The sequence below is a fragment of the Neolamprologus brichardi genome, chromosome 5, assembly GCF_056152115.1.
Source record: "Neolamprologus brichardi isolate AB-2024 chromosome 5, ASM5615211v1, whole genome shotgun sequence".
In the NCBI taxonomy this organism is placed as follows: domain Eukaryota; kingdom Metazoa; phylum Chordata; class Actinopteri; order Cichliformes; family Cichlidae; genus Neolamprologus; species Neolamprologus brichardi.
The window spans coordinates 13,774,949-13,802,258 of NC_142108.1; the positions used below are offsets into that span (position 1 = coordinate 13,774,949).

At 39.4% G+C, this 27,310-nt stretch overlaps 1 protein-coding gene across 1 annotated transcript in view; it reads left to right on the forward strand.

The window, feature by feature from the left end:
• The window catches only part of slc4a8 (solute carrier family 4 member 8), a 31,470-nt gene extending 7,830 nt beyond the window's left edge, over window positions 1-23,640 (forward strand). The window contains exons 2-25 of the mRNA XM_087840711.1: window positions 5,040-5,121; window positions 7,724-7,876; window positions 8,305-8,440; window positions 10,050-10,210; window positions 12,409-12,585; window positions 12,966-13,054; window positions 13,738-13,895; window positions 13,991-14,078; window positions 14,181-14,327; window positions 14,442-14,542; window positions 16,215-16,389; window positions 16,551-16,684; window positions 16,809-17,054; window positions 17,257-17,362; window positions 17,739-17,900; window positions 18,008-18,121; window positions 18,219-18,380; window positions 18,455-18,706; window positions 18,879-18,947; window positions 19,739-19,912; window positions 19,990-20,121; window positions 20,217-20,320; window positions 20,514-20,619; window positions 20,794-23,640. Coding sequence (XP_087696837.1) covers window positions 5,040-5,121; window positions 7,724-7,876; window positions 8,305-8,440; window positions 10,050-10,210; window positions 12,409-12,585; window positions 12,966-13,054; window positions 13,738-13,895; window positions 13,991-14,078; window positions 14,181-14,327; window positions 14,442-14,542; window positions 16,215-16,389; window positions 16,551-16,684; window positions 16,809-17,054; window positions 17,257-17,362; window positions 17,739-17,900; window positions 18,008-18,121; window positions 18,219-18,380; window positions 18,455-18,706; window positions 18,879-18,947; window positions 19,739-19,912; window positions 19,990-20,121; window positions 20,217-20,320; window positions 20,514-20,619; window positions 20,794-20,799 — 3,234 coding nt within the window. The 3' untranslated portion in view covers window positions 20,800-23,640. The remainder of the gene's footprint in view (window positions 1-5,039; window positions 5,122-7,723; window positions 7,877-8,304; window positions 8,441-10,049; window positions 10,211-12,408; window positions 12,586-12,965; window positions 13,055-13,737; window positions 13,896-13,990; window positions 14,079-14,180; window positions 14,328-14,441; window positions 14,543-16,214; window positions 16,390-16,550; window positions 16,685-16,808; window positions 17,055-17,256; window positions 17,363-17,738; window positions 17,901-18,007; window positions 18,122-18,218; window positions 18,381-18,454; window positions 18,707-18,878; window positions 18,948-19,738; window positions 19,913-19,989; window positions 20,122-20,216; window positions 20,321-20,513; window positions 20,620-20,793) is intronic.
• The last annotated feature ends 3,670 nt before the right edge of the window (window positions 23,641-27,310 follow it).

A 27,310-nucleotide genomic window follows, 5' to 3' on the forward strand; every position in this document is an offset into this window, starting at 1 on the left:
TGATATGGTAGAGAGGATGTGAAAGGAGGCAAGAAGGCAGCACCAGGCCACCCATTGTGTTTCTTTTAAGCTCATTTGAAAGAGGCTGTTATAAAACATAACCGAAGTGTGTTGTGGATTTGAATTTTTGCTTTTAATAGAGTAAGACATTCATCTGTCTGAACTGCATGTTAATTACTTTTTCCTTATCAGAATCTTATGTTAATATGCTTAGCTGTTCCATTTTTAGCAGCATGGAGAGGCTAAAGAAAGTGGAAGATTAAATACTGCTTTGGGACTTCAAGTTACAGACACACTTACAGCACTGTCTTGTTTTTAAATCACATTTCATAAGTGCAGCCAGAAACCATTGAGTTTTTGCAATAAAACATGCGTGGGGTTTTTATCAGTTAAACCCTGTGAGAAATAAAAAGCTCTTGCTCCATAACACACAGTGATACACACAGGGTACTGGAGTGCAATAGAAGTTTTGTGTCCTGACAGGCTTTATGTATCAGGATATATTTATCCAACTGTGGTCATAATTATATACTATGGGTTTTTTTCTTCCTTTGTTCAGATTCGACATTTTGTGCAAGCAAAAGGCCATCTCTCTGAAGTGGTCCTTTCATCAGGGCAATGATTTTAGGCGTGCCATCAAATCCACCCAGGGATGGTTCTAAAGAGAATAAATTGAGGGACTGCCCCAGTGAAAGCCAAAGTTTGGAACCCCATTGAATTTCTGTTGGGAGACTTGAAATGGGCCGCACATGCAAGAAAACCCTGAAACAATTTGCAGTTGAGGGAGTTCCTGGTATTTTAGCAAGTCATCATTCAGATATATTTTCAAATAGATGATTAAAAGAGCTAATCGTCCATATGTATTGTGTTCATGTGAATACTTTGTAGCATTGTCCAGGTTCTTGCTCTTATGTGTATGTCTGACAAATGTGAGTCAGTGGCTCTGCTGGAGACCAAGCTAATATTACAATCCAAAAGCCTTTCGGGAAGACATATTGCAACTGTTTTTGCTGCTGTGGTCATTATGCAGCGATCCCAGCCACAGCAAAACATTGCTGACAGAGACACTGCAAGTCTTCAGCGTTTCCCTTTTAGTTTTTCCCCTAAAAGGCAATGCAATGAATGGATTATCCAGATACTCTCAGCCATCATTCAATATATGGTATGACAATTATGTATTCCTCATGCACACCTGTTGAGACAAATGCTCACAAAACAGCTTTGCTATAAATTAGATTATCAGATGTTTTTAAAGCTATCGATTAAAAATCTGTATTTTTTGTTCTACAGAATTCTGCATCCACCCACATGCAATCACAGTAGCATTGCCAGTATGTAAACACAATGCATACAGAGTTGGCAAAAGCATGCATAGTGTAGAAAGCAGATTATATATATCAGTGTCTGCATGTGTGTTTGTATTTTGCTGCTGGTAGGGATTTATGGCATCATGCATCCCTTCATCGATTTACATTTATTTATAGACTGGTGCAGTGCCCACTGTCACAGGCATATTGACGTCAGCAAAAGTAGACGTCACAGTGAGTGGAAGTTTTATTTCTGAGCTATGTTATCTGAACTACTGAAATAATAAATCATCACAGAGGAGTGTGACCACATCTGTGAGGTTGTTACCCCTGACATCGCCTAATTATAGGAAGATGACCCCAAATTGATCTAAATAACTTCAAACTTAACAAGGACAATATGTGATTGAAGTGCAGATGTTCATCTTTATGTCAAGGGGTTTACAAACATTTAGCATTATATATTTTTATATATATATATATATATCCCTATTTTTAAAGGTTCAAAAATAATTGGCCCGCTGACAAACAAGAAGTTTCATGAGCAGGTGAGACCTGTTCCCTTGTTATTTCATGACAAATGCATCCATCCATCCATTTTCTGCTACTTATCTAGGTAAAGGTTGTGGTGGCAACCACATCCCAAGCCAACTGAGAGATATAATCTCTCCAGCATGTCCTGAGTCTGCCCAGGGCCATCTCCTGATAAGATGAGCCCAGATGTGGAGGGAGTAGCAGTTCTACTCTGAGTCCTTCACGAATGGCTTAACTCCTCACCCTGACAAAGGAGACAGACATAATTTCTGAAGTTGATTCAACTTGTTGACTGTCATTTTAAATATGAGGACCAAAGAGAAGTCAGTGCAAGTGAGGAAGGCCATCATTAGGTTGAAAAACCAAGGCTAGATATATTAAAGTTCACAATCAAGTGTTTTCTTCATGAATGGGCACAAAGCATTTACAACAACACTCAAGACGAGGAAGGTCACATTAGACTTTGCTAAAATATCTAAAAGAGCACTCACAGTTCTGACAAAAAAACAACCCTTTGGATGAATCTGAGACGAACTTGTACCAGAATGATGGAAAAAGAAACATATGGAGAATGAGAAAAACAGGTAATGATCCAAAGCGTATCATATGATCTTCAAACACGATGAAGGCAATATTATAGCAGGGGAATGTCTGGCTGCCAGATGGGACTGTCACAAGTCACAGCATGAATTCTGAAGTGTACAGGGCTGTACTCGCTAAAGCATTCAGCTTAATTCTGCCGTAGTGATCAAACAGTGCTTCACAGTGGAAATACCCAAAACCATATTGCAAAAGCAACTCCAGAATTTCTCAAGGCAAAAAAAGGGGTTAAAATCAGTCACCTGATTTCAGCCAGGTAGAGCAGCTTTTCAGTTACTGAAACCCACAAACAAGCAACAACTGAAGATAACAGCTGTAAACATCTGACAGAGCATATGAAGGAAAGAAACAGCATTTGGTGATATCCATGGGTTGTAGACTTCAGATAGTCACTGACTGCAAAGGATTTTCATCCAAGTAATAAAATAATCTTTACATTTAAAATCCTGTTAGTTTGTTCAATTAATTTTGAGCCTCTGAAAATGGGAGATTATGTATAAAAATGTCTGATTCTGTTAAGGAAACATTTGTGGAAAACCCCTTTAATCAAAGTATGCAATTCAATCACATCTTGATTGTTTAATTTAAAATCTACGTGATGGTGTACAGAGGCAAAACTACAACAACTGTCAATGTATTTTACTGGTAATAGCTCCAACTAACAACATACTATACTAGTTGGGTCCATATATATTTGGACACTTACAAATGTTTTTTTTTTTTACCGGTTTACTGAAACATATCCCAACTATAGTTATATAATGGATATAGACATGATGTGTAGACTGTCAGCTTTAATTTAAGGCTATCCACATTCAAATTGTGTGAAGGATTTAGGATTTTGAGCTCCTTAACATGTGTCGCCCTCTTTTTAAAGGGAACAAAAGTAGCTGGACAATTGACTCAGAGGCTATTTAATGGGCAGGTGTGGGAAATTCCTTTGTTATGTCATTATCAATTAAAAAAGATAAAAGGCCTGCAGTTGATTTGAGGTGTGGTGCTGACATTTGGAAGACTTTGGTTTAAATAGACAACATGGGGTCAAATGAGCTCCTAAGGAGGTGATCCATGCAAGTGAAACAAGCCATCCACAAGCTGTGAAAACAGGAAAAAACCCATCTGATAAGTTGCTACAATAATAGGAGTGGCCAAATGTACAGTTTGAGACACCCTGAGAAAGAAAGAATGTACTGGTGAGCTCAGCAACACAAAAAGACCTAGTGTTCATGGAAGACAACAGTGGTTTATGATCGCAGAATCATTTCACCTTCACAACAGCCAACCAAGTGAACAACACTCACCAGGAGGTAGGCTCCTGTCTAGTCTACCAATTAAGAGACGACTGCATGAAAGTAAATACATAGAGTTCACTGCAAGGAGCAAGCCATTCATAAACCTCAAGAATATAAAGGGTAGATTGGACTTTGCTAAGATCTAAAAAATCCAACACAGTTTTGGAAAAATACACAGAACAGACTGTCTGCTCAGATTCAGCTCCGTGCAGTCAAACTGATTGGGCAGTATTTCATAATACACATGGACAAGGACCCAAAACATACAGCCTAAACAACCCAGGAGCTTATTAAAGCAAAGAAGTGGAAAATTCTTGAATGGCTCAGTCAGTCACCTGATCTCAACCCAACTGAACACTGAGACTAAACTTCGGACAGAAAGGCCCACAAACAAACAACAACTAAAGCCGCTGCAGTAAAGGCCTGACAGAGCATTAAAAGTGGGGAAACTCAGAATCTGGTGATCTACACGAATTCAAGAGTTCAGGCCCTTTGCTTGCAGAGGGTATTTAACCAAGTATTAGAAATGAACATTTTATTTTCAGTTATTTAATTTTTCCAATTACTATTGAGCCCCTGAAATAAAGGGATTATGTGTAAAAATGCTTTAGTTCCTCACATTTTTATGTAATCTTGTTGGATTAAATCTGAAAGTCTGCATCTGAGTTGTTTCATTTAAAAATTCATTGTGGTAATATATTTGTAAACATCCTGTAAACAGATACGATGGAGCAGTAGAGTTACTCCAAACATTTTGTAACATGTCTTGGAGCAATCTGCCATTATTATCATAGGTCAGATACACTCACCATGAAAAACACACTGCATGTGAGCTAACTGCGCTGTTTCTTAGAACAGCAACATCCTGCAGCAGTCTGCCAACAGATTCATCACCAGTGGAAATGGCTCTTTGTTAATTTGATTTGATTTCCCCAGGACAGTAGAGCCTAGCACTCATACTCTTTTTGCCTCTGCTGTGTGTGTGTCTGTGTGCTGCTGAGTGTGCACGCCTGCCTGTCCTCCTGCATGTGTCCATACCAGACATTCTAAGAATAACTGTCAGGAATTTGATGCTTCTTGTGGAAAAACTTCCTTTGCGGTGACAATAGCTTCTCCTTATCAGCAACCTTCTTGACTTAATAACCTTTAAATCTTTCTTTCAGGGCCTAATCTTTAAAGGCTGAAGACGATCAACATTTCCACCGAATCAATATGGCTACAAAGAGCATTGATTACACCAAAAAAAAAAAAATCAAAGCAGAATCCTTATGCTTACAAGTGTCTTTTTTATATCTGTGTCCATCAGAGGCCTGATGAGGAGGTGGTGGTAGATCAGGGAGGAACCAGCTCTGTGCTGAACATCCACTATGAGAAGGAAGAACTAGAAAGTGAGTAACTTGCAGATTTGTTGAAAGTTGCCCCCAGGTGTAAAATACAGGGTCAGCAAGAATCCATCAGTCACAGTTTTGTGAAGATTTATTTTAGACCGTCTGACTTGTACTGCTGCAAGTATGACTTTCAGTGGTACCAAAAAAAGCATTCTCTGTAGTTGTACATGGACCACGTAGCCTTTTAACAACAGGCCTGACCTAACCTGACCTAACCTATAGTCCTGAAGTGCCACCGAGCAGGACACCCAACATAAAAAAAATCCTCAAGAGGATAAAGATCTGATCCAGTAATCCACGACAAAGAAGGAAAATGTATTGTTTATCCTGAATCTGATGTTCAGCCAGTGGATGGACTGTCCTCTCCAGCATCCTTGTGCACACCTTCTCGGGAAAGCTGTGATTCCTGTCAAGTTAGAACACGTCCCTTAAAAAGGAGGACCAGCACCAAAGTATGCCAATCCCAGACCACAGTTTCCACCTTTCACATGATCTTGCAGAGGTTGCAGCCAAGACAGCCACACAACATCCAGCTCGTATCCAGCAAGCTTATGGATATGGATACCAAGTTCTGATTTTACAATGTAAGCCAAATTTTACAATATAAAAGAACACTTTCCTGAAGCTATCGTTATTGCTTTCCAAAAGCTGAATTTACTCCCACTTTTTAGAAAGACTCAGCAGCCACACAGAAGCATGTATGTTTATTTGGGGGCATGTGGGGGTGGGGGGTTGTTATTTTGGTGCATTATCTAAATGAACTTTTATTTCAGTGGTCAACTGAACATAAAAACTCAATATCTAAAAGCTCCAATCTGCTAAAAATTGCTTAAAAGTTTACTTGCTTTTTTGCAACCTGTATATATTGGCTCTACAGCATTAAACTGTATTAAAAAACTTAATTAAACTTAATCAGCTGGATCGCTGTGGCCCAATTTTACCTCTGACCACCCCCTCTCACTGCCTCACACTGAAGGCAACTCCAGAGTGGATTATACTCCAACCACTCACCAGGAGACCGGTTCCACCACCCAGTCTGTATCCTGAGGTGTTCCCAATTATATCTAGCTGTATATCAGTCTCCCACACTCGTTTGGGTCCTTTGTCCACAATACAAGTAATCTTATATGTCTCAAGAACTAGTTTCAGCAGAATGGGATCAGACAACCAAAGCCCCCACCTTTGAGCACTTCCTGATCCACATTGCACCAGATCCATATGGCTAACTATTTAGAGTACACCCCTTATGGGTTGCCAGCCTGTTGCAGACCCAACTTAGTGAGACAGACATACTCATACCTAATTTAGAATCACCAATTAACCCAACTCGACTAACTGGATGTTCTCGGACTGTAGTAGGAACCCAGGGCACCCAGAGTTAGCCCACACAGACATGAGAAGAGCAGGAAAACTTCACATAGAAAAGCCCCAGCCAGATGGTAGTTTCAAACCCAGCACTGCTAACATTGTTGCTGTGAGGCAGCAATGCTAACAGTGTAGTGTAGTGGTTAACATATTTGCCCGCCAAGTCGAAAAAGAGACCAATGTAGGATCTGGATCTCTGGCTGGAAATGAACCAATAACCTCCTGCTTGCCAAACAAATGTATGAAGTCCTGCACTACGCTATGCTGAGTTGACCAGATGCTGATCAATAATGTGTGTCCATGAGTGCCTGCATGTATGTTCACTCATCCTTCAAAAATAATAAAATTCATATGTCTTATGCAGAATTATTCTCTCAAAATGTTTAAAATCTATTTGTGTAAGCCTGTTGTTTATTTATTTATTTATTTTTTCAAAAAGACTAATATTCAAATAAAGCTCCAGTATATACCGTGTCACATGCAATCAGTCTCTTGGTTATCACACCACGCTGTTTTTGAAATTGAATCCACTAATGATAATTAATGATGGCAACAGTCAAGACTAATATAGGACAGGAAGGGTGTTGTTTTCTCATTTTCCCCGTGGAGTTTAACACCTATGCCTGAGTTTAATGGCTTTCACTTTTATCCTGCATGCTGAGAAATCATAGGACACATTATTCCTTCATCTTTTTTCTCCTCTCAGTGTTTGAAGATAATTCTTTTTCCAAGCGCTAAATGCTCTTAATATTGTGGGTAAACTTAAAAATACCTGTAGAGAGTAAACTAATTGCACAAAAACAGGTCACATAGATGGTCTCTGGTCAAATCTTGTAAAATTACTGAAGCTCTCTCAAGATAACCATCAGTTTTAAATTTTGGTTGCAAATCTTCACCACACAGCAATCAGGAGCAAAAACCTCTTCATTGTGAGTCTCTTTGGTCTAACGGGAGCTCTTCTTGTTTCATGTTTATTAAATAAATTAACAATAAAAATAGAACATTTGAAGACATCTTGCATCTCGGATTAGCCTATTTGCATAATAACTACTTGTTTTGTCAATCCACTAAACTCCTTACAGTCTTTTCATCAGATAAAATGAAGTTAAACTAAAGTGCATTAATAATGTGCAACTAATGAAACAGTCTGTGTGACATTAAAATGCTCGCATGTTTACTTGATAATCAAAGATACTATCTTTTTATTTTTCATGTCTTTTTTTTGCATCGTTTTCAGGTCACAGGACTCTGTTTGTTGGGGTCCGGATGCCCAGGCAGAGCCATCGTCACCACAAAAGTCATGGTTCCCGCCACCGCAAGAGAGACAGAAGGGCAAGCAGCATTGCAGCACAACAAAGCGAGGAGCATGAGACAACCAGTTCTAGTCATGGTAGCGCATACAGAAATAAACACATCAGAATTTTTCTTAGGCTAACCCATTACTTAAAGTGTTTTACACTTTAGATGCATTATTTTGACTCATATAGTCACTCACCAATCAGATGGAGCCATATAGTGACTTGCTAGCACAACCAGCACCCATAGAGTAGGTAGTGGTTGTTAAACAAATCCTATCAATATTGTGGGCACTTCACACATGCAGGACTCCAGGCTAAAATTGACAAACCACTAATTAGCTAACACAGAACAGGAACAAATCAGCATGCTGCACATGTGTACAAATCTGTGTTAAAGTATGTATGCATGTGGGCTCAGAAGCCATTAAAAGGCATGTAAGGACAAAGTAAGAAATGTTGTGTTTTGGAAAGTCTTTTGAGAACCTACAGGTCACCTCTCCTTCCTCCCACACATCATCAGACACACCATCCCAGCGGGTCCAGTTCATTCTAGGCAATGAGGAGGACGCTGAACACATGTCCCATGAGCTGTTCACCGAGCTGGATGAGATCTGTGTCAAGGATGGCAAGGATGCTGAGTGGAAAGAAACAGCCAGGTCAGGATATCTCCTCAGGGAGCTGTTGGTAACAGTGCTTAGCAATAAGGTTTCTGACAGCCTGGCAGCTCTACAGCAGCACTATTATGAAGAGGGAAGTCTACAAGAGGTAGTTACACTTAAAGCTCGCTGAAGGTTAGCTCAAGGTGAAAAGATCAAAAGCCGGGAGTCAAACAAATATGGCTTATTTGTGCTGTTCAAATGCCAAATCTTAGTTTCTCATGCTCACTTTTTTTATTTGGTGGTGTGAACCACTGTACAAGAGATTTAAAGCACATCTATGCGTGGGAAAGAAAAACAGCTTTCCATTTAAAGTTGAATGCTCCCTCTACACTTAGCTGAAGAAGAAGTGTATTCATCATACTTCAAGGAATTGCTTTAAAAAGACCCGACATGAGTCAAGCAGTCCCTATTATAGTCATGGTTGAGAAAGCATAGCATCTGTTCTCAAGGGCCTTTGGTTTCAGTTCTTACCTAAAGGTTTTAAGTCCCTGCATCAGCAACTCCTGCTGGACAAACCAGCAACTTGTGTGGTAGCTCACTGTCCTCCGTGTTAGAGGTAAACTCTAAATATTTACTAGATATTTTGGAAACAGAAAATCAGTATAATATCATGTAGCAGTGGAGCAGTAACAAGGAAATTGGAAGCAAAAAAAAACAACAATGACACAACGTGACGGATTTTCCATATTGTGTCTTTTTTGACAAATTAATAACTCAAGAATAAAACTGGAGCTTCAACAACAGAAAGATTAAAGCCCAAACAACACCTATAGAATTAAAGCATTAAAAATAAATAAATGCAAATAAATAAACACAATAATAAAACATTTATCATATTATTTTTATTTTAATTAATACTTTATTTAAATATTTCTAATGTCTGCAATCATAAAACTAAAAAACAGTTATAAAATAAATTACACTGTACACTGAACCCACATTATCTGGCTCAGATATTAATGAGAAAAGAGCGATACTATATATGCTCTAACAGCCCTAAACAGCCCAAATACATTGAAGTTCTGCAACCAGAATGAGACCAAAAAGCCAGAGGAGACTGAACAATGGGCTAACGGTGCCCTTTACTATCAAGCTCTGATTGCAGAGCTACTGCAGGAGTCAGGTTAATGCTTTGTTCAAAAGCACTAATCAGGTGAGGAACATTTTATCTGCTGGGAGACGATGTACAGCAAATGTACCCAGTGGGGACTATTGTAGAAAACTGACAGTAGATATGCTTAGGAATAAATTATACTATTGACCTTCTAAAAAATGCAAAAATGAAGAAGAAGTGATAGAAATGCTGTTTGTTTTTTTTAATGGTAGCTGAAAAGAAGCTTTTGCTAAAGCAAACATTTCTTTACATGTTATTCTTTATATACAGTAACAGCTTGTTTTGGCTCAGCTGTTGTCATTTAAATGACACTTTGTCAATTTATAAGATTCAAATTATTAAGTTTTATAAAAATAGCCTTTTTATTAAGCCTTTGTATGGTAGCCTTTGTAATCAATATAGCGAATTAAACAGAAGGAAAAAATCATAATAATAATACTTCACATGTGCTCCAACTTGCAAGTTGCTAAATAACATCTCTTTATGCTGCAGATGGCTGAAGTTTGAGGAAGATGTGGAGGATGGTGGAGAAAGGTGGAGCAAGCCTTACGTTGCTACGCTTTCCCTCCACAGTCTATTTGAGCTGCGCAGTTGCATTATCAACGGCAGCGTATTGCTTGACATGCATGCTGACTGCATTGAAGAGATCGCAGGTGAGAACACTTGTATGTTAATATGACTCTACCCGAGTGCTCTATATAAGAAGGCAGGTTCAGACTCATTATTAAGGGCGAAACAAAACTTATTATTGGTCTTTATCGTGTGCTGTTTTCTCATGTTTGGCATATAATTGTGGTCAGAAGTTTATATACACCCATTATGGGCATGAAGGTCATGGTCATTCTGAACTTAATTATTTCTTTGAAGTGTTCTTTTTCCAGGATGGAATCATTTCACTGCATACATCTTTAATGACTTTAAAAAACAAGGATTGCTGTTTGTTTGTTTGTTTTTTATTGTTTTGTATTTTCTCTAATTTACTGGGTCAAAAGTGTACACACACACAGCATTTGTTTCAATGCTCCTTAGTCAGTTGAATCTTGACCAGTTGCTTTTGGTAGCCATTAATAAGCTTCTGGTATAATTCTGGCTGTATATTTGACCACTCTTAGCAGAATTGGTAGAGTTGATTTAAATTGCTTGGTTTTCTGACATGGTACACAAATTCTTATTAAGTTTGACTTTGGAAGACCATTCCAGAAGCTTAATGTTAGCCTGCTTTATCCATTCCAAAACCAGTTTTGACATGTGTTTGGGATCAGTGCTTTGTTGGCACACCCAGTTGTCAGTTGTGTTTACCATCTAGCTGTTGGAGGTAGTCCTCCTTTTTCATTAACCCATCCGCTTTGTGTAACATATCAGCTGCAGAGCATGATGCTACTACCACCTTGCTTGACAGCTGGTACAGTGTTCTTATGTTTGAAAACCTCACCTTTATTCCTCCAAACATACCTCTTATCATTTTGGTCAAATAACTCAATCTTTGTCTCCTCTGACAATAAAACTTTTCTCCAGAAAACCTTTATGTGGAAAGCTAGAAATTCAGTCGAACTTTAAGGTGTTGATTTTGGAGCAGAAGCTTCTTTCTAGGTTGGCACCCTCTCAGCCCACAGAGAGTAAAACTCACTTCACTGTAGTCAGTGACGCTGGTCTTCCAGTAGTTTCCGGTTCATGGCAGGCTTGAGCCTCGGTGGTTCCTGAGTTATATGTGAACATGAAATTTCCTCTCATCTGAGGGTGACGGTTTGGGTGGTAACAAAAGAGGTGACATGTCAATATAACTTGTATTTACAATAGTTTGAACCGATGATCTTGGAATCTCTAGTTGTTCAAAAATGGCTCCAAGAGATCTTCCCAACTTTTCCATTGGTCTGCATATTGGCCTGTCCAATAGTCCCATTGTCAGTAATGTCATGCTAAAAGATGTAACCCCAAACAAATCCAACCTTATACCATTTATTTGTCTGTTTTTCTCCACCTTGCTCTATAGAGTCAGTTCTTTAGCTCGTATTACTTTTATTACTATGAATCAGACTCTAGCCTTGCCAGAAAGTTGTTATCCGAGAAGAACAACATACACGACCGACTATATTCTTTTGGACTCAGAAACACAGTTTGCTTCTCTTATGGTAACTTTGCAGAACAACCAGCCTAGTTCTAGGCAGCACATAAAGCTGCAGTTTGTGTAATAAACCTGAGCAGAAATTGTATTGCTGTCAGCACCTTTACACCTGGTTTTATTTTACTTGAAAATTGCAGCTGAAACTGTGATTGCATAAAATCTACTTTGATCCAAATTAATTTGCATGCAGACAAGTAATAAACTTTGCATTTACTCTGCATTTATTTATGCATACTCATGACTGGATGAGGTAATTATGCACATCATGCAAACAAACACACACACACACACACACACATAAACAAAAATAACAAGAACAAGTGAGCAAGCAAGGCCTGATAAAGTGCAGAAGTGGTAAGAAAGATGGAGAGATGCTGATTATTCTGCAGTTTCATGTGGACAGATATTGACTTAACCCTTTAAACTTTCACCTTCTGTTCAACAGTGAAAGATGTCTGACCAGATTGGATTGTATTTGTTTTAAAAGCAGCAGTTACATAAAATTAACATGTGTTCCATAAATCAAGGAGGGTATAATGTTGAGACATTATGATTTTTAAATAACTGGGTTTACTATTTGAAGAGTTATTTACTGCATATGGATAACAGTGCTATTCAAAGTAACCAAAATGCATTATGCAAATATGGGCTGCTAGATGCTGTTGATGTGGAACACCAACACTCTGATCATATTAAACTCTGGGTTTATGAGTTTGACCTGCGTTGCAGACATGGTACTGGACCACCAGGAGGCATCCAATGAGCTGGATGACAGCGTGAGAGTGAGGGTTCGTGAGGCGCTGCTCAAGAGACACCACCACCAAAACGAGAAGAAGAAGAATTTGATTCCCATTGTACGCTCCATCACAGAGGGAGCACGCAAACAGTCAGAACCTCATCTGATTGGTGAGTTTGATGGTGGATGTCACACACAAGCGCATCCTGACTTGTGCTATCTACATCAAAGTAGAAGTCATGTCTTGGTATAAGGCCAAAATTGGCTTTTTGGGGGGGGTTACTTTGGCTGTGTGCTGAGGGGCCTTGATTGAGTTTTTTAATTGTAATATTAAATAGATTTCCAGTTCAAATTATAGTCAGGGTAAAAATACATAAAAATACATGAAAATAAAAAGTAAGTCAGACTGAGTAACAAGCATATATTTCTTTCAGTGCGATATATTTTTTATTCATCGTTGTCAGTTTGGACTTGGCGCAACAACTATCATATTTACTGACTCTGAATCATTTGTCTCCTTCCATCACACATGCACATAAATACCCTGCAGGGTCAGCCACATCTCCCCAGCCTATTCAATCCAATGAAGCAGCTAAGAACGGTGCTGGACAGGACAGCACTCAGGTGGACCTGAGTAAGGTAAACAAGCAGGCTGTAGAGCAAATGCTGCATTTCTTTAGATGAATGCTATTAAAAAAAAACCCAGAATACTTGTAAATATGATTATGCTAAACAACAACAACAGAACTTATTTTGTGTGTGTGTGTGTGGGAACAACACACAGCAGTGGCCCATCAATAAAGGTACTTTTATAGCCTCCCAAGGGGTTGCCATAGCAGATGCCCTTTCTTACTCAACACTCCCATTTATCCAGGCTTGTAACCCCCTGAGGTTGGGTTTTTGTGTTTCCTCTCAGTATCAAACAAGAGGTTTTTCCACATGTAAGGCAAACGTGTTAACCACAACAACACAGAGCCACTAACAGCAGTCCACCAACGAAAGACTAAAAAGCAGTGCTATAAAGCCACAGACAAAGGTTGCCATTGAGCACTGGACCTGCTCGGTTCTCTACAGTTAAGTTAGTTATTGCAGTAAATGAATAAACAACACGCTAAAGAGAAAAAAATTAAGGACATTAATTCTGGGCAGACAAGTTACAATAGCATAGAAAAGAAAACTGGAGAAAAATGAAGAATAGATATACAAAAATTCACAAACAACGTTTTTAAATACCGTAACAAAAATCCCAATCGACTTACATCATAACATCAACATTGAGTTCAAATCCTGTACTGATATTTGCATCTGTCCTGTCTGAACAGGTGGATCTGCACTTCATGAAAAAGATCCCAGAGGGTGCAGAGGCTTCCAATGTGCTGGTGGGAGAGCTGGACTTCCTGGAGAGGCCTATTGTAGCCTTTGTGCGCCTTTCCCCTGCTGTGCTGCTCTCCGGACTTACAGAGGTGCCCATACCGACCAGGTAGACAGCTGCAGCTCCCTGCTTTAATCATAAAATCAAATTCAATATTCCAGAAACTCTTTATAAACTGAAATCCATCTGCTGACAAATATTAGGTTCCTCTTCATACTTCTTGGCCCTGATGGGAAGGCTCAGCAATACCATGAAATCGGTCGCTCCATGGCAACCATCATGACAGATGAAGTAAGCACTCAAATCAAATGTCAATCAAAATAAATCGGAGTATCTCTCTTGCAGGTGTAATGAGGCTGAGTTTTCTATTTCTTTTGCTTTTTTCTGTACCAGATTTTTCACGATGTAGCATACAAGGCAAAGGACAGAAGTGACCTTCTAGCGGGAATAGATGAGTTTCTAGACCAAGTAACTGTCCTGCCACCAGGAGAGTGGGACCCCTCAATCCGTATTGAACCCCCAAAAAAGGTCCCATCTCAGGTACATAGCTCCAGTCAATTAAAGATATTTGTACAACGAACATTTATTGGAAATTGGTGTTATTATAACTGTTGGTTCAGTGTATCATAATTTTGCATTCCTTGATATCTGCAGGAGAAAAGGAAGATGCCTGGTGTCCCTAATGGCACCGTCTGTCAGGAAGAGGAAGAGCTGCATGCTGAACACCACGGGCCAGAACTGCAGAGAACTGGAAGGTTTGCCCAGATTTCTTGCTTCTGTAATGGTGACTGTAGAAGGCATATTCAGACAGCAGAGTGTTTTTGCCCAGAAATGTAACCCTTAAAACAGCCTGCAGTTAGGTGCCTTAATGGATGTGTTGCAGCCTGGGCCTGAGTTTAGCACTCTTCACTGTGTTCCCATTTGCTCCGGTCACGAAATCTAAATTTGGATTTGTGAGGAGCTCAGGTGGAGCAGACAAGTGACAATTACCAGTGCGAATGTGGCAGCCTGAAGGAAACTGGAGACGAAAACATTTTACTTTATTCTTTAAAGAAAAGGTTGTCTTTGAAATCTTCTTTCTCAAAAAGATTCTTTTTTATCTTTTCTATTTACATCCCACACAGCACAATTTTTATTGAGGTACCAAAAAAAGTTCCATTTTATTGAAATAAAGGTTAGTACAATCACATCTTGTCCATCTTGTCTACAACAATCATTTCAGGCAACTCCATTTTAACCCATTTTTTTTCTTCTGATCATCATGTTATCAGTTGTCCAAATTAATCTTAAAGTAATAACTTGAATTTAGAAAATAGTAGCAACTATCCTGCCAAGAGTTAAATTAGATGATTATAATGTCCCCTTTGTGTACTAGCTGTGTAGCTTGAGCCAGGAGCTGTTTATCTCAGTTTAGCATAAAAGACTTTGAGAGGTAGATGAATTAAATTTTGTTGTTCTCATCCAGCAGCAAATGTGCACATTTTCCACAGTGCAATCTGAATTCTACACAGCATAAAAGGTCACTTGAATGCTGAACACGTGAAGATCACAGGCTCCCTCCTTAGAACAGCGGGCTGTTTGGAGGAGGTCATGACAGAGTGTTGCGCTACAAGTCTAAACTGCTGCTAAACTACTGATAAACTTGCCCTGCTGAGCCACTCAAGGCCTTTATGGTGGCTCCAGATCTTTTGCAGGTGTCTTTCCTCAGCACTTTTCCTATTTACATTAACACAATAACTCGAAATTATTGTGATTTTATTGTGAGGCTGTTTCAAATGTTTGATACAGCACTGATTAAAGTAGAAGAGTGACAGGATGATGCTATGGCTCATAGTTTGTAGGTCAATTAGGTGACTTATGTGCTGCAAGGAGCTGTGATCTGTCACACACCACAATCCCAGTGAACCTTTCTACAACACCACAGAGCCACTAGAAGCAGCCATTAGACTTGAGGACTATAAAGCAGTGCCACAAAGCCATTACACTTGCTAGTTTCACTATAGTTAAGCTAGTTATTTCAGTAATTCAATAAGTACCATGCTGCTTCCTTACTCACTAGGGGTTGGTACAGCAGGTAGTTACACGTTTGATTTGGCTGATTTTTTTCCCCTTGTTTTTTTTTTCCTTTCATTTTTTACACTGAATGTCAACCCCAAACGGATTTGCGTCTCCTCCCCAGATCAAACAGGGGATATGTTGTTCGTTAGGCAAATGTTAGTACCAGTTTTCCCCCTTTAAGTGTCCCGAGTCCATGTACTGTACTATTCTTTGCCTTGACGTGTTTTTGCAAATACAAAAAAAACCCAAAAATAGAACTGTTTCTGAAAATATTCCATGCTCATCATGTTCATGCAGTGAGGATATGTCAGGTTAAACTGTCTTTGTTTACTGAACTAGTCCTCTTCTTTCCATATGTGCTGCGATCAGGTTATTTGGTGGTCTGATCCTTGACATCAAGAGGAAAGCTCCATTCTATTGGAGTGATTTTAAGGATGGTGCCAGCCTCCAGTGTGTGGCCTCCTTCCTCTTCCTCTACTGTGCCTGCATGTCTCCTGTCATCACCTTTGGGGGACTGCTGGGGGAGGCGACAGAAGGACGTATTGTAAGAGCTTAAACACACTCAAGGACACATTCACAGTACTATATTGTAGTTATATACTGCCCTGTCTTTAGGCCATTACTACCACAGCATCAAGACTGAATGTTACTGAAGATTGTGTAGCAAAGGTTACAGGCTCTCTGCATTTGCAACATATGTTGTAGAGTGCCATTGAGTCCTTATTTGGTGCATCTATGACTGGAGTAGCCTACTCGCTGTTTGCTGGTCAGCCTCTCACCATCCTGGGCAGCACAGGTCCTGTTCTTGTGTTTGAGAAAATCCTCTTCAAATTCTGCAAGTATGTACAGGACTCACAACAGCTTCCTTGTGACATCATTATCGCCAAAATGACATTTGTCCCTGTTCCCGGCTGTGCTCTAACTTTAGTCTCTTCTCTCATTTCCTCTCCTCTCCTCTTTCAGGGACTACGACCTTTCTTATCTGTCGCTGCGGACTTGCATAGGCTTATGGACAGCCCTGCTGTGTTTACTGTTGGTTGCCACAGATGCTAGTTCCCTAGTGTGCTACATCACTCGGTTCACAGAGGAGGCCTTTGCCGCCCTCATCTGCCTCATCTTCATCTATGAGGCTTTGGAAAAACTGTTTCACCTGGGAGAACTCTACCCTTACAACTCATACAGTGATTTGGACAAGCTCACCCTGGCATAGTCAGTAACTCAATTTCCTCGAGAGTTTACCAGAATGTTTACGCTGTAGCTTTTTCACTGCTCGTTCTTTTTTTGCTGATCACTTTCCTGCTGTCATCATCTTATGCCTGACTTGCTCTGACTACTGAAGAAAAAAAGACACATTTTTGTGAGCTGATGTATAGTTCAATTCATTGTGTGTGTTATGTGTCTTTGTCTGTAGCTGTAAGTGTGCAGAACCTGATAATCCAAGTAATGAAACCTTGGAAATTTGGAATGAGAGAAACATCACAGTCTCTGCTGTACCCTGGACCAACCTGACTGTCAAGGTAACGTAACTATGTGGGAACACACATCTAATGAAGTCTAATGTTGATATAACTTTCATAATAGCACTTGCCACATTTGTTCCAGCTTGTTTACTTTCCCAACTTGTTAACATTCAACTAACCCCCTCACCTTCCAATGTGCAGCCAACCTCACTTAAGGATCTTTGCAAACACTGACAAGGAGACTTCAATTAAACTCTCGCTGCTGTGTGTTTAGCTAAGCACACCAAAGGCCATTTTGTTTGTCTGTTTTATGTCTTTTTTATGCTCTGTAGACTCTTTCAGTCCGCCACATAATTCTGATAAAACAGTTTTATGTGATGCATAAATGAATGTCATGCATTTATTGTAACAGGATCTCTGTTAATCTCTGTAGGAGTGTATCAGTCTGCACGGCCACTTTGTTGGGACAGCATGCGGTCACCATGGCCCCTACACCCCAGATGTCCTTTTCTGGTCTGCTATCTTGTTCTTTTCAACGTTCTTCATGTCTGCCTTCCTCAAACAATTTAAGACTAGCCGTTATTTCCCCACTAAGGTAACTAACCACATCATCAATAATAGATTAGTAGGCAATAGCATTAAAACGTATTGCATTGTGTTAATGATCATTAATCTCGTAGCCTTGTTGTCTCTTCTGCTCAGGTGCGGTCTATGATCAGTGATTTTGCAGTGTTTCTTACCATTGTTTTTATGGTCCTGATTGACTTTGCCATTGGAGTACCCTCCCAAAAGCTGAAGGTGCCAAGCAAATTCCAGGTATAGAGGAACTGTATAACTTGCACCTCATGATATAAAACCATTGAGGAAGATTAGCTGCATTATTGCATTATATATCTGGTAATTACCTCTTCAGCCTACCAGAGATGATCGTGGTTGGTTCATCAATCCAATAGGGCGAAATCCATGGTGGACAGCTTTGGTTGCATCGATTCCTGCTCTTCTCTGTACGATACTCATCTTCATGGACCAACAAATAACTGCTGTCATAGTCAACCGCAAAGAGCACAAACTACTGGTAAGACAACATTTTTTTAATCATATTCAAATAAGTCCTGAAGCTTTTCTGATTTTCGGACTTCTGCGATACAGAAAGGCTGTGGGTACCATCTGGACCTGCTGATGGTGGGAGTGATGCTGGCCGTATGCTCCATCATGGGCTTGCCCTGGTTCGTGGCAGCCACTGTCTTGTCGATCTCTCATGTCAATAGTCTGAAGCTGGAGTCAGAGAGCTCAGCTCCAGGAGAGCAGCCTCGCTTCCTGGGGATCAGAGAACAGAGACTTACTGGCCTGGTCATCTTCCTGCTCATGGGCTTATCTGTATTCATGACTAGAGCCCTCAAGGTTAGTCAGAGAAGCTATGTAATGGTGTCCCCCTCTGGTATATTACACGAGTCAGATGTGCAATATACCTACTATGACAAGTAAAGAAATATCTGCTGTAAAAACATATATAATACTTATAATGGAAGTTAATGGATAAATTAGCTAAAAAATATAATGTCTGTTTTTTCAGCTCATTCCTATGCCAGTGTTGTATGGTGTTTTCCTCTACATGGGAGTGTCTTCATTAAAAGGCATCCAGGTGAGGAACTATCAGCATGATTGTGCAGTTGACACAAAAACAAAATATACTGTGATTATGATTATTTAGAAAGCTCTCCTTCCTTTAATCTGGTGGCAGCTGAAGGTGCCTTGTCCTGGTGTGATTGAATACGCCAGCCATTGCACAGATTGCCGATCCATCACACGACTAACACAGAGAGACAGGCAACCACTCACTCTCCAATTCTTACCTGCAGCCAAATTAAATAACCAATTGATCTAACGAGCATGTTTTTGGACTGTGGAAGGAAACCCACACAGACACAGTTAGAACATGCAGACTCCGCGCAGACTGGTCTTTGCCAGTGAGGAGGTTCAAACCAGGAAAAAGTGGTTACTCCGGCCCCTTCTCGATGCTTGCTGCTGTATATATTAACACTCTGATGAACACATCAGGAGATCCTCGGGGTTCAGTATCTTGCCCAAGGATATTTTGGCATGCAGACGGTTTTTGGAGAATGCCCGAAACAATACTACACTATGAACGTACTTTCAAAAAAAAAACAAACCACCAACTCTGACTCAAAACTGCAAAATAATTAAAACTGTTCTCTTGTCCTCTCTTGCTGGATGCCCCCTGCTGCACCCTTGCCTTTTCTAATTATAATGCTGTTGCAATTAATCATGGCCTGACAGTTTATTGTCTGAACTAACCAGATGCATTCATTCTTTTTCCATATTCACCATCTGTCTCTTGGCTTTGCTCTCATTAATTTGTTCTCTCCTTTGCCAACTTCCATAACACCTGCTTTCATCTTTATCACTTCTCAGTTCTTTGACCGTCTGAAACTGTTTGGTATGCCGGCGAAGCACCAGCCAGATTTCATCTACCTGCGACACGTTCCCTTGAGAAAGGTGCATCTGTTTACTGTCACACAGCTCACGTGTCTGGTGCTTCTCTGGGTCATTAAGACATCACCGGCGGCCATAGTCTTCCCCATGATGGTGAGTTGACCACAACCATTCCGTCTTACCTAGTGGATCCGTATCTTCTGTTTAAACACCGAGCCTGTTTTCTGCAGGTGTTGGCTCTGGTTTTCATCCGCAAAGTGTTGGACTTGTGTTTCTCCAAGCGAGAGCTAAGCTATCTAGATGACCTAATGCCCGAGTGGAAGAAAAAAAATCTTGACGATGCCTCGAAAAAGATTGAAGAGGTAGTCTAAAGGGAATTTTAAAATGCAAAGGTCACCTTTTGTGAATGCATAAATGTGCACATATTGAGCGCGTACGTCATGGATTTGTCTCGCAGGAGTCACAGGTTATGCTCAGCACAAATAAAGAAGATTCGACTACAGTTCAGATTCCCATGGAGAAGACCAAGCCTGCTCAGGCTCCAAAAGCCCACGATCCCAGGTGAGCACACATGTTCAAATTTAAATAATAGACATCATATTTGGAGTGGTAAGATTATATACGAGGATTTTTGTCACTTTCCCAGCTACCTACATGCATGCTTGTGTTTATATACTAGTGTGTGTTGTTCTGTTGTGCCACCTGTGAGTGAGACCTCTCCCTAAACCCTCCGGTTCCTTTCCCTGCTCCTCAGGTGTGACCCCTCTGATATTAACATATCTGATGAAATGTCTAAAACCACCGTGTGGAAATCTCTCAACACCAATCACAAGGACACTCGTCCTTTGACTGCTAAAAAGGCAAGGCCACACCCCTTATTTTTCCTCACCCCTACAATCTGGAAACATTCCTGCTTTATATTGTGCTCATTTGTATGTTTAGTATTTTGACATTATTTTGTTATTCAAAACTCAGGGATGCTGCCTTGTGCTCTGTGCTGTCTTAACTCAGCCTTTGCATGTTTCGCCCTGCAGGTTTGAAGAGATTGCATTCATCGATGAGTAAAGGATGTCCAGATTCATGACAGACTCGACTGCATCTCTTGACTGGACAGGATTTGGCTGCTTCAACCATCAGCCACTTCAGTGCTCAGAAAAAGTTTCTCCACAGTTTCTACCAGCTACCCATAAAACACACGTTTCTCAGACACACAGGGAAAGTCAAGGGTGTAGAACATCCATCCATTCACTTCTACCTTTGTGAAGTTTGTAAATATATAATATATATATACCGTACTACATATATATTGTTTAATTTCCCTGAATCAAAGCTCTAAAATTCAAATCCCTACCTACTTATAGCTCTGGCCCTCACCACTCCTATATCTTAAACACCTTGGCTTGGAGTTTTGTTTTTATTAGGCACATATAATGTCAACCTTATTACACCATTTGAACAATCTTAAACAATATTTAGCTGTGAGATTCCAATACTACTGAACGTCCAACTTTTAATTGAATTGTGGAGAGCAGTGATATGGAGTTGTACTCTAGAGGCAAGTCCTGGAGCTGCTCCACTGACAGTCACAGAACTGTTTTCTGTTTCAAACCATGCAGTCATATAAAGGTAACTGGGACGTACCATTTCAATTACCCATACTGGTTCATCTCCAAAAGATGGTCGAAACATTTACATGGGGGTTTTGTTTCAGCTTGTATGAGTCAAATTTAGTTTGCTTTTAACTAAAAGAACAGTACCATGAAAACAGTGAGAGTGAAACAAAATAGTAAAACCTTTAACCTGTACCGCTCCACAGAGCTGAGGCAAAGCGCAGATTTAAGTAATAATTTATTGCTGGTTATCAAAAAACCTTGTGTCAACAAAAAGTAAATAAAAACAGTGATTGATATGTTTAATATGGTTGATTATTTGGTAGACTCAGCAGAAAACGGTAAATGAAAGCACCATCAACAATGTGCTTTTTTTGTGTAATGTTTCCTTTATTGGGTGTTCATCTTTAAATTGATGATTGTGTAAGAATCAAGTCTGTTATACTGACAGCACCCTGTGTGTTCGTTTTCTGCTTGTATTCTTATTTCTTTACCTCAAACAAGGCCACGAATACTCATGTAAGGCATTTTGGATAACATCAGGTAGGAAAAAACAGAAACGTGTGCGTATCAAAAAATGAGGGAGGCTTCAGGATTTTATTTTAAGCAATAATTTACCCACGGTCCACCCAAAACTAATCATACTGCTGCTTTTTATTCATCAGGATCCTTTCTTACTAGTGCAACTTTGTATATTCATCTTGAGCTGGACTCTGAAGGCCTTCCTCGCACTTTCATTACATGTTACACTATAAAACAGTTACAGTTAATAAAGTGAAGCTATTTGAGCAATGTCAACTTCATCTGAGACATTTCAGTCTGCATAAACAAGGTTGCACTGTAATGTGGGCCCTTGTGTTTAATAACCTTCATTAGACCAACAGTCTCTGCTATAGTTGCACTTTCTGTAGATAAAAAACGTTGATATATTTTATTTTAAGAAACTCTATTAAGCAACTAAATTATTTTAATAAAATGTTATTTATTATTATTATTATTTATTTTTAGATACAAAGTCACAAAATATCCTCTTTGCTTTCTGTATTCTAAGGCTGAAGAATGCAGCACATAACTAATGCTTTGGTGAATGTCTTGCCTCCATACAGTCGTGGGAGACACCTGTTATGTAATATAATGCGGTCGACAATAGAACTGGCCCAATTGGTAATAAAGAGTTTCAGGTCAAAGTTATACAGCCATTTCTGCCTGAAGTTTGCTAACATTAGCCATCATGAATTAACTTAGTAATATTTCACAAATAACAATATCCTGTTAACATCAATTCATTTTCAGGGATACTTCCTGAACAGTCTTCATCTGTTCTGTTTAAGTGAATTTGATCCAAAGTGCACAAGTAATGTGTCACTGTAAAGGTGACACCTCTGTGACACGTGTGAAAGTTTGTGGAGTGTGACTCATGTTATGTACTTCTGCTTTGATTCTGTCAGATATCTGAATGTGAGTTGAGTGTAGCCATAGGTAAATTCATTAATGGCATGAATAAAATATTATTGTGTAATCATATGAGTGAGTGCAAACAGTAGCTGATGCTATGTAAAATTAAGGGTAAAAAAAAGAGGATTTGACCAAAATGTAAAATCACTGTTAAAAATCCAGTGTTTAAGGATTGTAAATGTGCTGTTAAAAAAAAAGAATCTACAAGTTATTTTGGTGACTTTAAACCCTTTGATGTCTATGTGAATGTACGGTAAATATAAAGTAAAATGCCTTCATTGCACCGTAGAATGATTGCATAAACATGTAGCCAGGAGATTCATTCATTAGGTGGATGTGACTATAAATATATGTGCAATACCAGTACATGCGTGCCTGTCATAGACTACATAACCATTTCTTGTTGTGCTGCCTTTTCCTGCACCATTGACGTTACATCCCTTTTTGTTTCTGGGTCCAGTTTTGGATTGTTGTACTGAATCGTTATTTATATTTTCCTGCCCACTTCATTTTTACATGTAGGTAAAGGTGACATCTGTGCACTTTGTCCTTGTAATGAGTATAATGTGAAACCGATGTCTCTTTCAAGGACGAGGTGACAGTAGAGAAAAATGTAGTTGTAGAGGGGGGAGAGGAAGTTTCCACTGAGAAGAAGAACACTTGTACCGCGGTATCATTAATCCTACAGTTTCGGAGCCATAGAAAGAGCGATGCCTTGTCTCTTGTATTAGTCTTGAAAGAAATAATTCTGTTTTATATGTATATCAAATTTAATTTTTGACAATGGAAAATGGAAAATAAATAACTACAGGTAAAACTGAAGAAAAATGTGTTTTATGTAATTTTGCCACAGTTCTTGAATGCACGCCACCAAAATGAGTATTTACATGTTTGACCATGCATATATTTCAGTGTATTTAATGACTTTGTCCACTAGGAGGCAGCAGAGTAACAATCCTTTCTAGCAGGTTCTGACCATAAGGACTTTGCCCTTCTAATTTTAAGCTAAATTCAAATCTGTTGCATTATTTTAGAAAACAAAAACACTAATCCCACCCAAAACATCCTGAGAAATACTCAGAAGGTTTTTCAAACTTCCTCCCTTGTGTTGCACCCTTCCCCCGTGTGAGAATACAGTGTGCACATCTGGAGGTGATCCTGACTGCAAAGGAGTTGCCTGTGGGAAGGAGTATGCGGTTAAAGATCCACTGCACTCTGTATGCATACATCTAAGTGTCCGTATGTGCCTCAAGGGTGTCATGTGATCTGACTCCCAAATGCTCCTGATTACAAGCAGCTGGCATCGCCTCAGCCACTGAGAGAAGCTTCTGGCTGTGACATGAGGTTGAGGGAAAGAGCTGGACAGGATACTCAAGTTTATTTTAAATGAATCATCAGCTTTCTTAGTTCCCCACAGTGCTTCGAATGTGGTCAGCTAGTCAAACTAGACATGACATTTACCCACCATGGAATTTCAGTTCATCTATTTGTGTATTCCATTTATTATTATCATCTCCCTGGTGCAATTTAATTAGAGGTGAAAAACTAGTTCAGCCTCAATGCCCTTTCTTCAAGACTTAAGCATTCATATAAAGTCTTTGTGTCTGGATGAAGGTCCTTGTTTTTGTGAACGAGAACTGAAGAAACATCCTGAATGTAACATTTGGCTTTTCGGCCTCGACAGAAAAGCCAAATGTTGAATAGTGAGCTTCATTTGAAATGAATACATCTCAGTATAATGCAGTAATTTGTCAATGTGTGTGTTTACTGCTGTGTTTTGTTGTGCATTATTCATTTAATCATAAACATGCCCACTTTCTTACTTAGATGTAAAAACTATTTGAATCCCATGCCCGTACAGTAACTGGGAAACTACAAATGTCATCTGCTTTGTCTGGCGTGCTTAAGAAGAAACCAGCAGAAAGAATGACAATCATCTTGGTTTCTTCTAACCTAATAACAGCGAACACTCAGCTGCTAACTTCTGACATGCACGGATTATTGAAGGTAGCTTTTTCCTCGGTACACTGTGAAATACATGCTCACAGACAAAACTGTTGGTCTTTGAGCTTGTAGCTTGAATAAGAGCTGACCAAAGCGATGGTGTGTTTGGATTTTCTTCTTCTTTCTCTCTCTTTCTTTTTGAATCACTGAGCTGTTGTCCCCTTTTCTCACTGAACAGAGCCAGCTCTCAGCTTGTCCCTCCTCTCCATCAATCTCTGTCATAAATCTGTCACACGGGGAGAAAGGGAACTGCTGAATACAGATTTGTCAGCAATTAATCTAACCTCTATTACCAGACTTGGATATTGTGTCCTCTATGCCAGAGAACAATAAGCCACTCCAACACTGAGCGCTGTGCTGCATGTGTGTGCGGTGTGCAGTCTTGTGTCTGTCTGTTTGTGCGAGGCAGGGTAAGAAAACAGCAGTTAGCTTCCTTCAGTTAGCTGGTGTTTCAACTGTTTGTATTTTTAAACACTATGAATAAAATTCCTCTTTTGCCCTTGTTTTCAATTTCTAGACTGACTCAACTCAGGAGGGTTGTTAAAAAACTTTACACCTTTACACTTCTTTCAAGAAAAAACAGAACAATGAATGCCTCTGTCAGAAAGTTAGAGCCTCTAACTGTAATCTTCCAATTGAAAATTACTGGAAGAGCAATGTTATTTAACCTTAAAGAGACACTACTCTGAGCATAAGCTAACTGACACCTTGCAGATATAGAGAATCCGGCTTTAGCCGTATTGTCGGGGCCTAAATCTGTGTATACAGTCACATATGTTCTTTATGGGGATGAAGCACTAGTTTCCCACAAATGAAAATTACATTTTGAGGTGAAGACATTGTTGGGGTGGGTCTATTAGAGTTTAAGTAAGTGTACTTGGCATAAATTCAAGTTAATTAATAAATCCTCTGAATACTTAAGCAGGCCCATTGCACTCATTATCATATTCCCAGATGAGAAAGTCAGGCAGTTAAAAACTGAACACATTAAAAATGTTACCAGCAGAATAATTATACGCAGCTCTGTATATATAATATAACACATGCTTGTCTCCAGATTTTTGTGTGAAACTAAATGCATTTATAACTCCAATATGTTTTATAGACTTTGTGTAGCACATGGGTGTAACTACTACCATCTAGCTATCTATCTATAGATACAACATCTCTGTACACCATGATAGTGGGTTTGAAATCAAACAAGATGTGATTGAATTGTGAATTTTAGGTTTTGCATATCATAAATTGTTTAGGAATCACAGCTATTTTTATAGAGACATGTATTTTCAGAGGACAAACTAAGGTAATTTTAACTATAAAACTATATTTTTCTAGAACTGTTGAGGCCCTTTCAGCAAAGTCTAATCTGGTCGTCTCATTCTTTGGTGTATGCACGTTTTTGCACCTTGTTGTGAATCCCCTGTATTTGAATCCATGGATCATAATTGTAGACTTTAACAATAATACACCCAACTCCATACGCCTGTTTTAGACTTGGTTAGATGTGATTTTTTTTTTTTCATCATCATCGCGTAGTTGTCTTCTGCAGTCTTTCTGAGTTTTAGGAGTTGTGGAGCTGGCTAGTGTTTTCAATTTTTTTTCTTAAAGAATATACCAAATAATTTATTTGGCCACTCCACTTTCTCCACTTTATTTAGGTTTTTAGCCTTGGGTGTCCCCCCTTATTTGCTCTGGCATCTCTTTGGATCTCATATTGACACTTCCAGTAAAAAGATGCCAAACACTTGGAATTAACCCCAGATCTTCTATCTGCTTGATTTGCCATGAAATAACAAGGAAACAGGATCTCTGAAAATTAGTGTATGAAAGTAAAGGGGTTCTTGCAGTACGTGTCACACCCTTGAATTAAAGCTGAAAACCTGTACTTTCATCTCAAACATTTCCTTCATAGAGTATATCTGTTTATCATGAAGCCTACTGTGTCCTGGTCTGTACTCATGTCAGCAGGGTGATGTAGGTGCAAATGACTAAAATAAACTACAGGCCAGGCCACGTTCGTTTTAACAGAACATCTTACCAGTTTTAAAAGGCTCATTGATGTGTTTTACTAATATCTAACAGTAAGCTATATAATCTTTAGCTATGCAGGCAACATTTATTAGTAGATCAATTTGCTGTTGGGATTTGACCTTTTTTTGTGGGATTTGTCAGAATCAAAAACGTTCAGCTTCAAGCACTGTACTGAACTGACATTGACGTCTTCTGTGTGGGAGACCACAAGACACACATTTCCTGTTCTTTTTCCAAAAATTTCCTGTTCCTGTTTTGCCCTTTCTCTCTCATTGTCTCATAATTCACCCTTCAAATCATTTGCAAACACGCGTAGGCTTGCAGGGGTTAAGCGTTTTGAAGGTACACATTTAACAACAAGTGGGCCAATTATGGCTGTGCGTTTTTTTCACCCTTAACTCCATAAACTCCTACAACATTTTCATCCACACAAACACACGCACATACACAA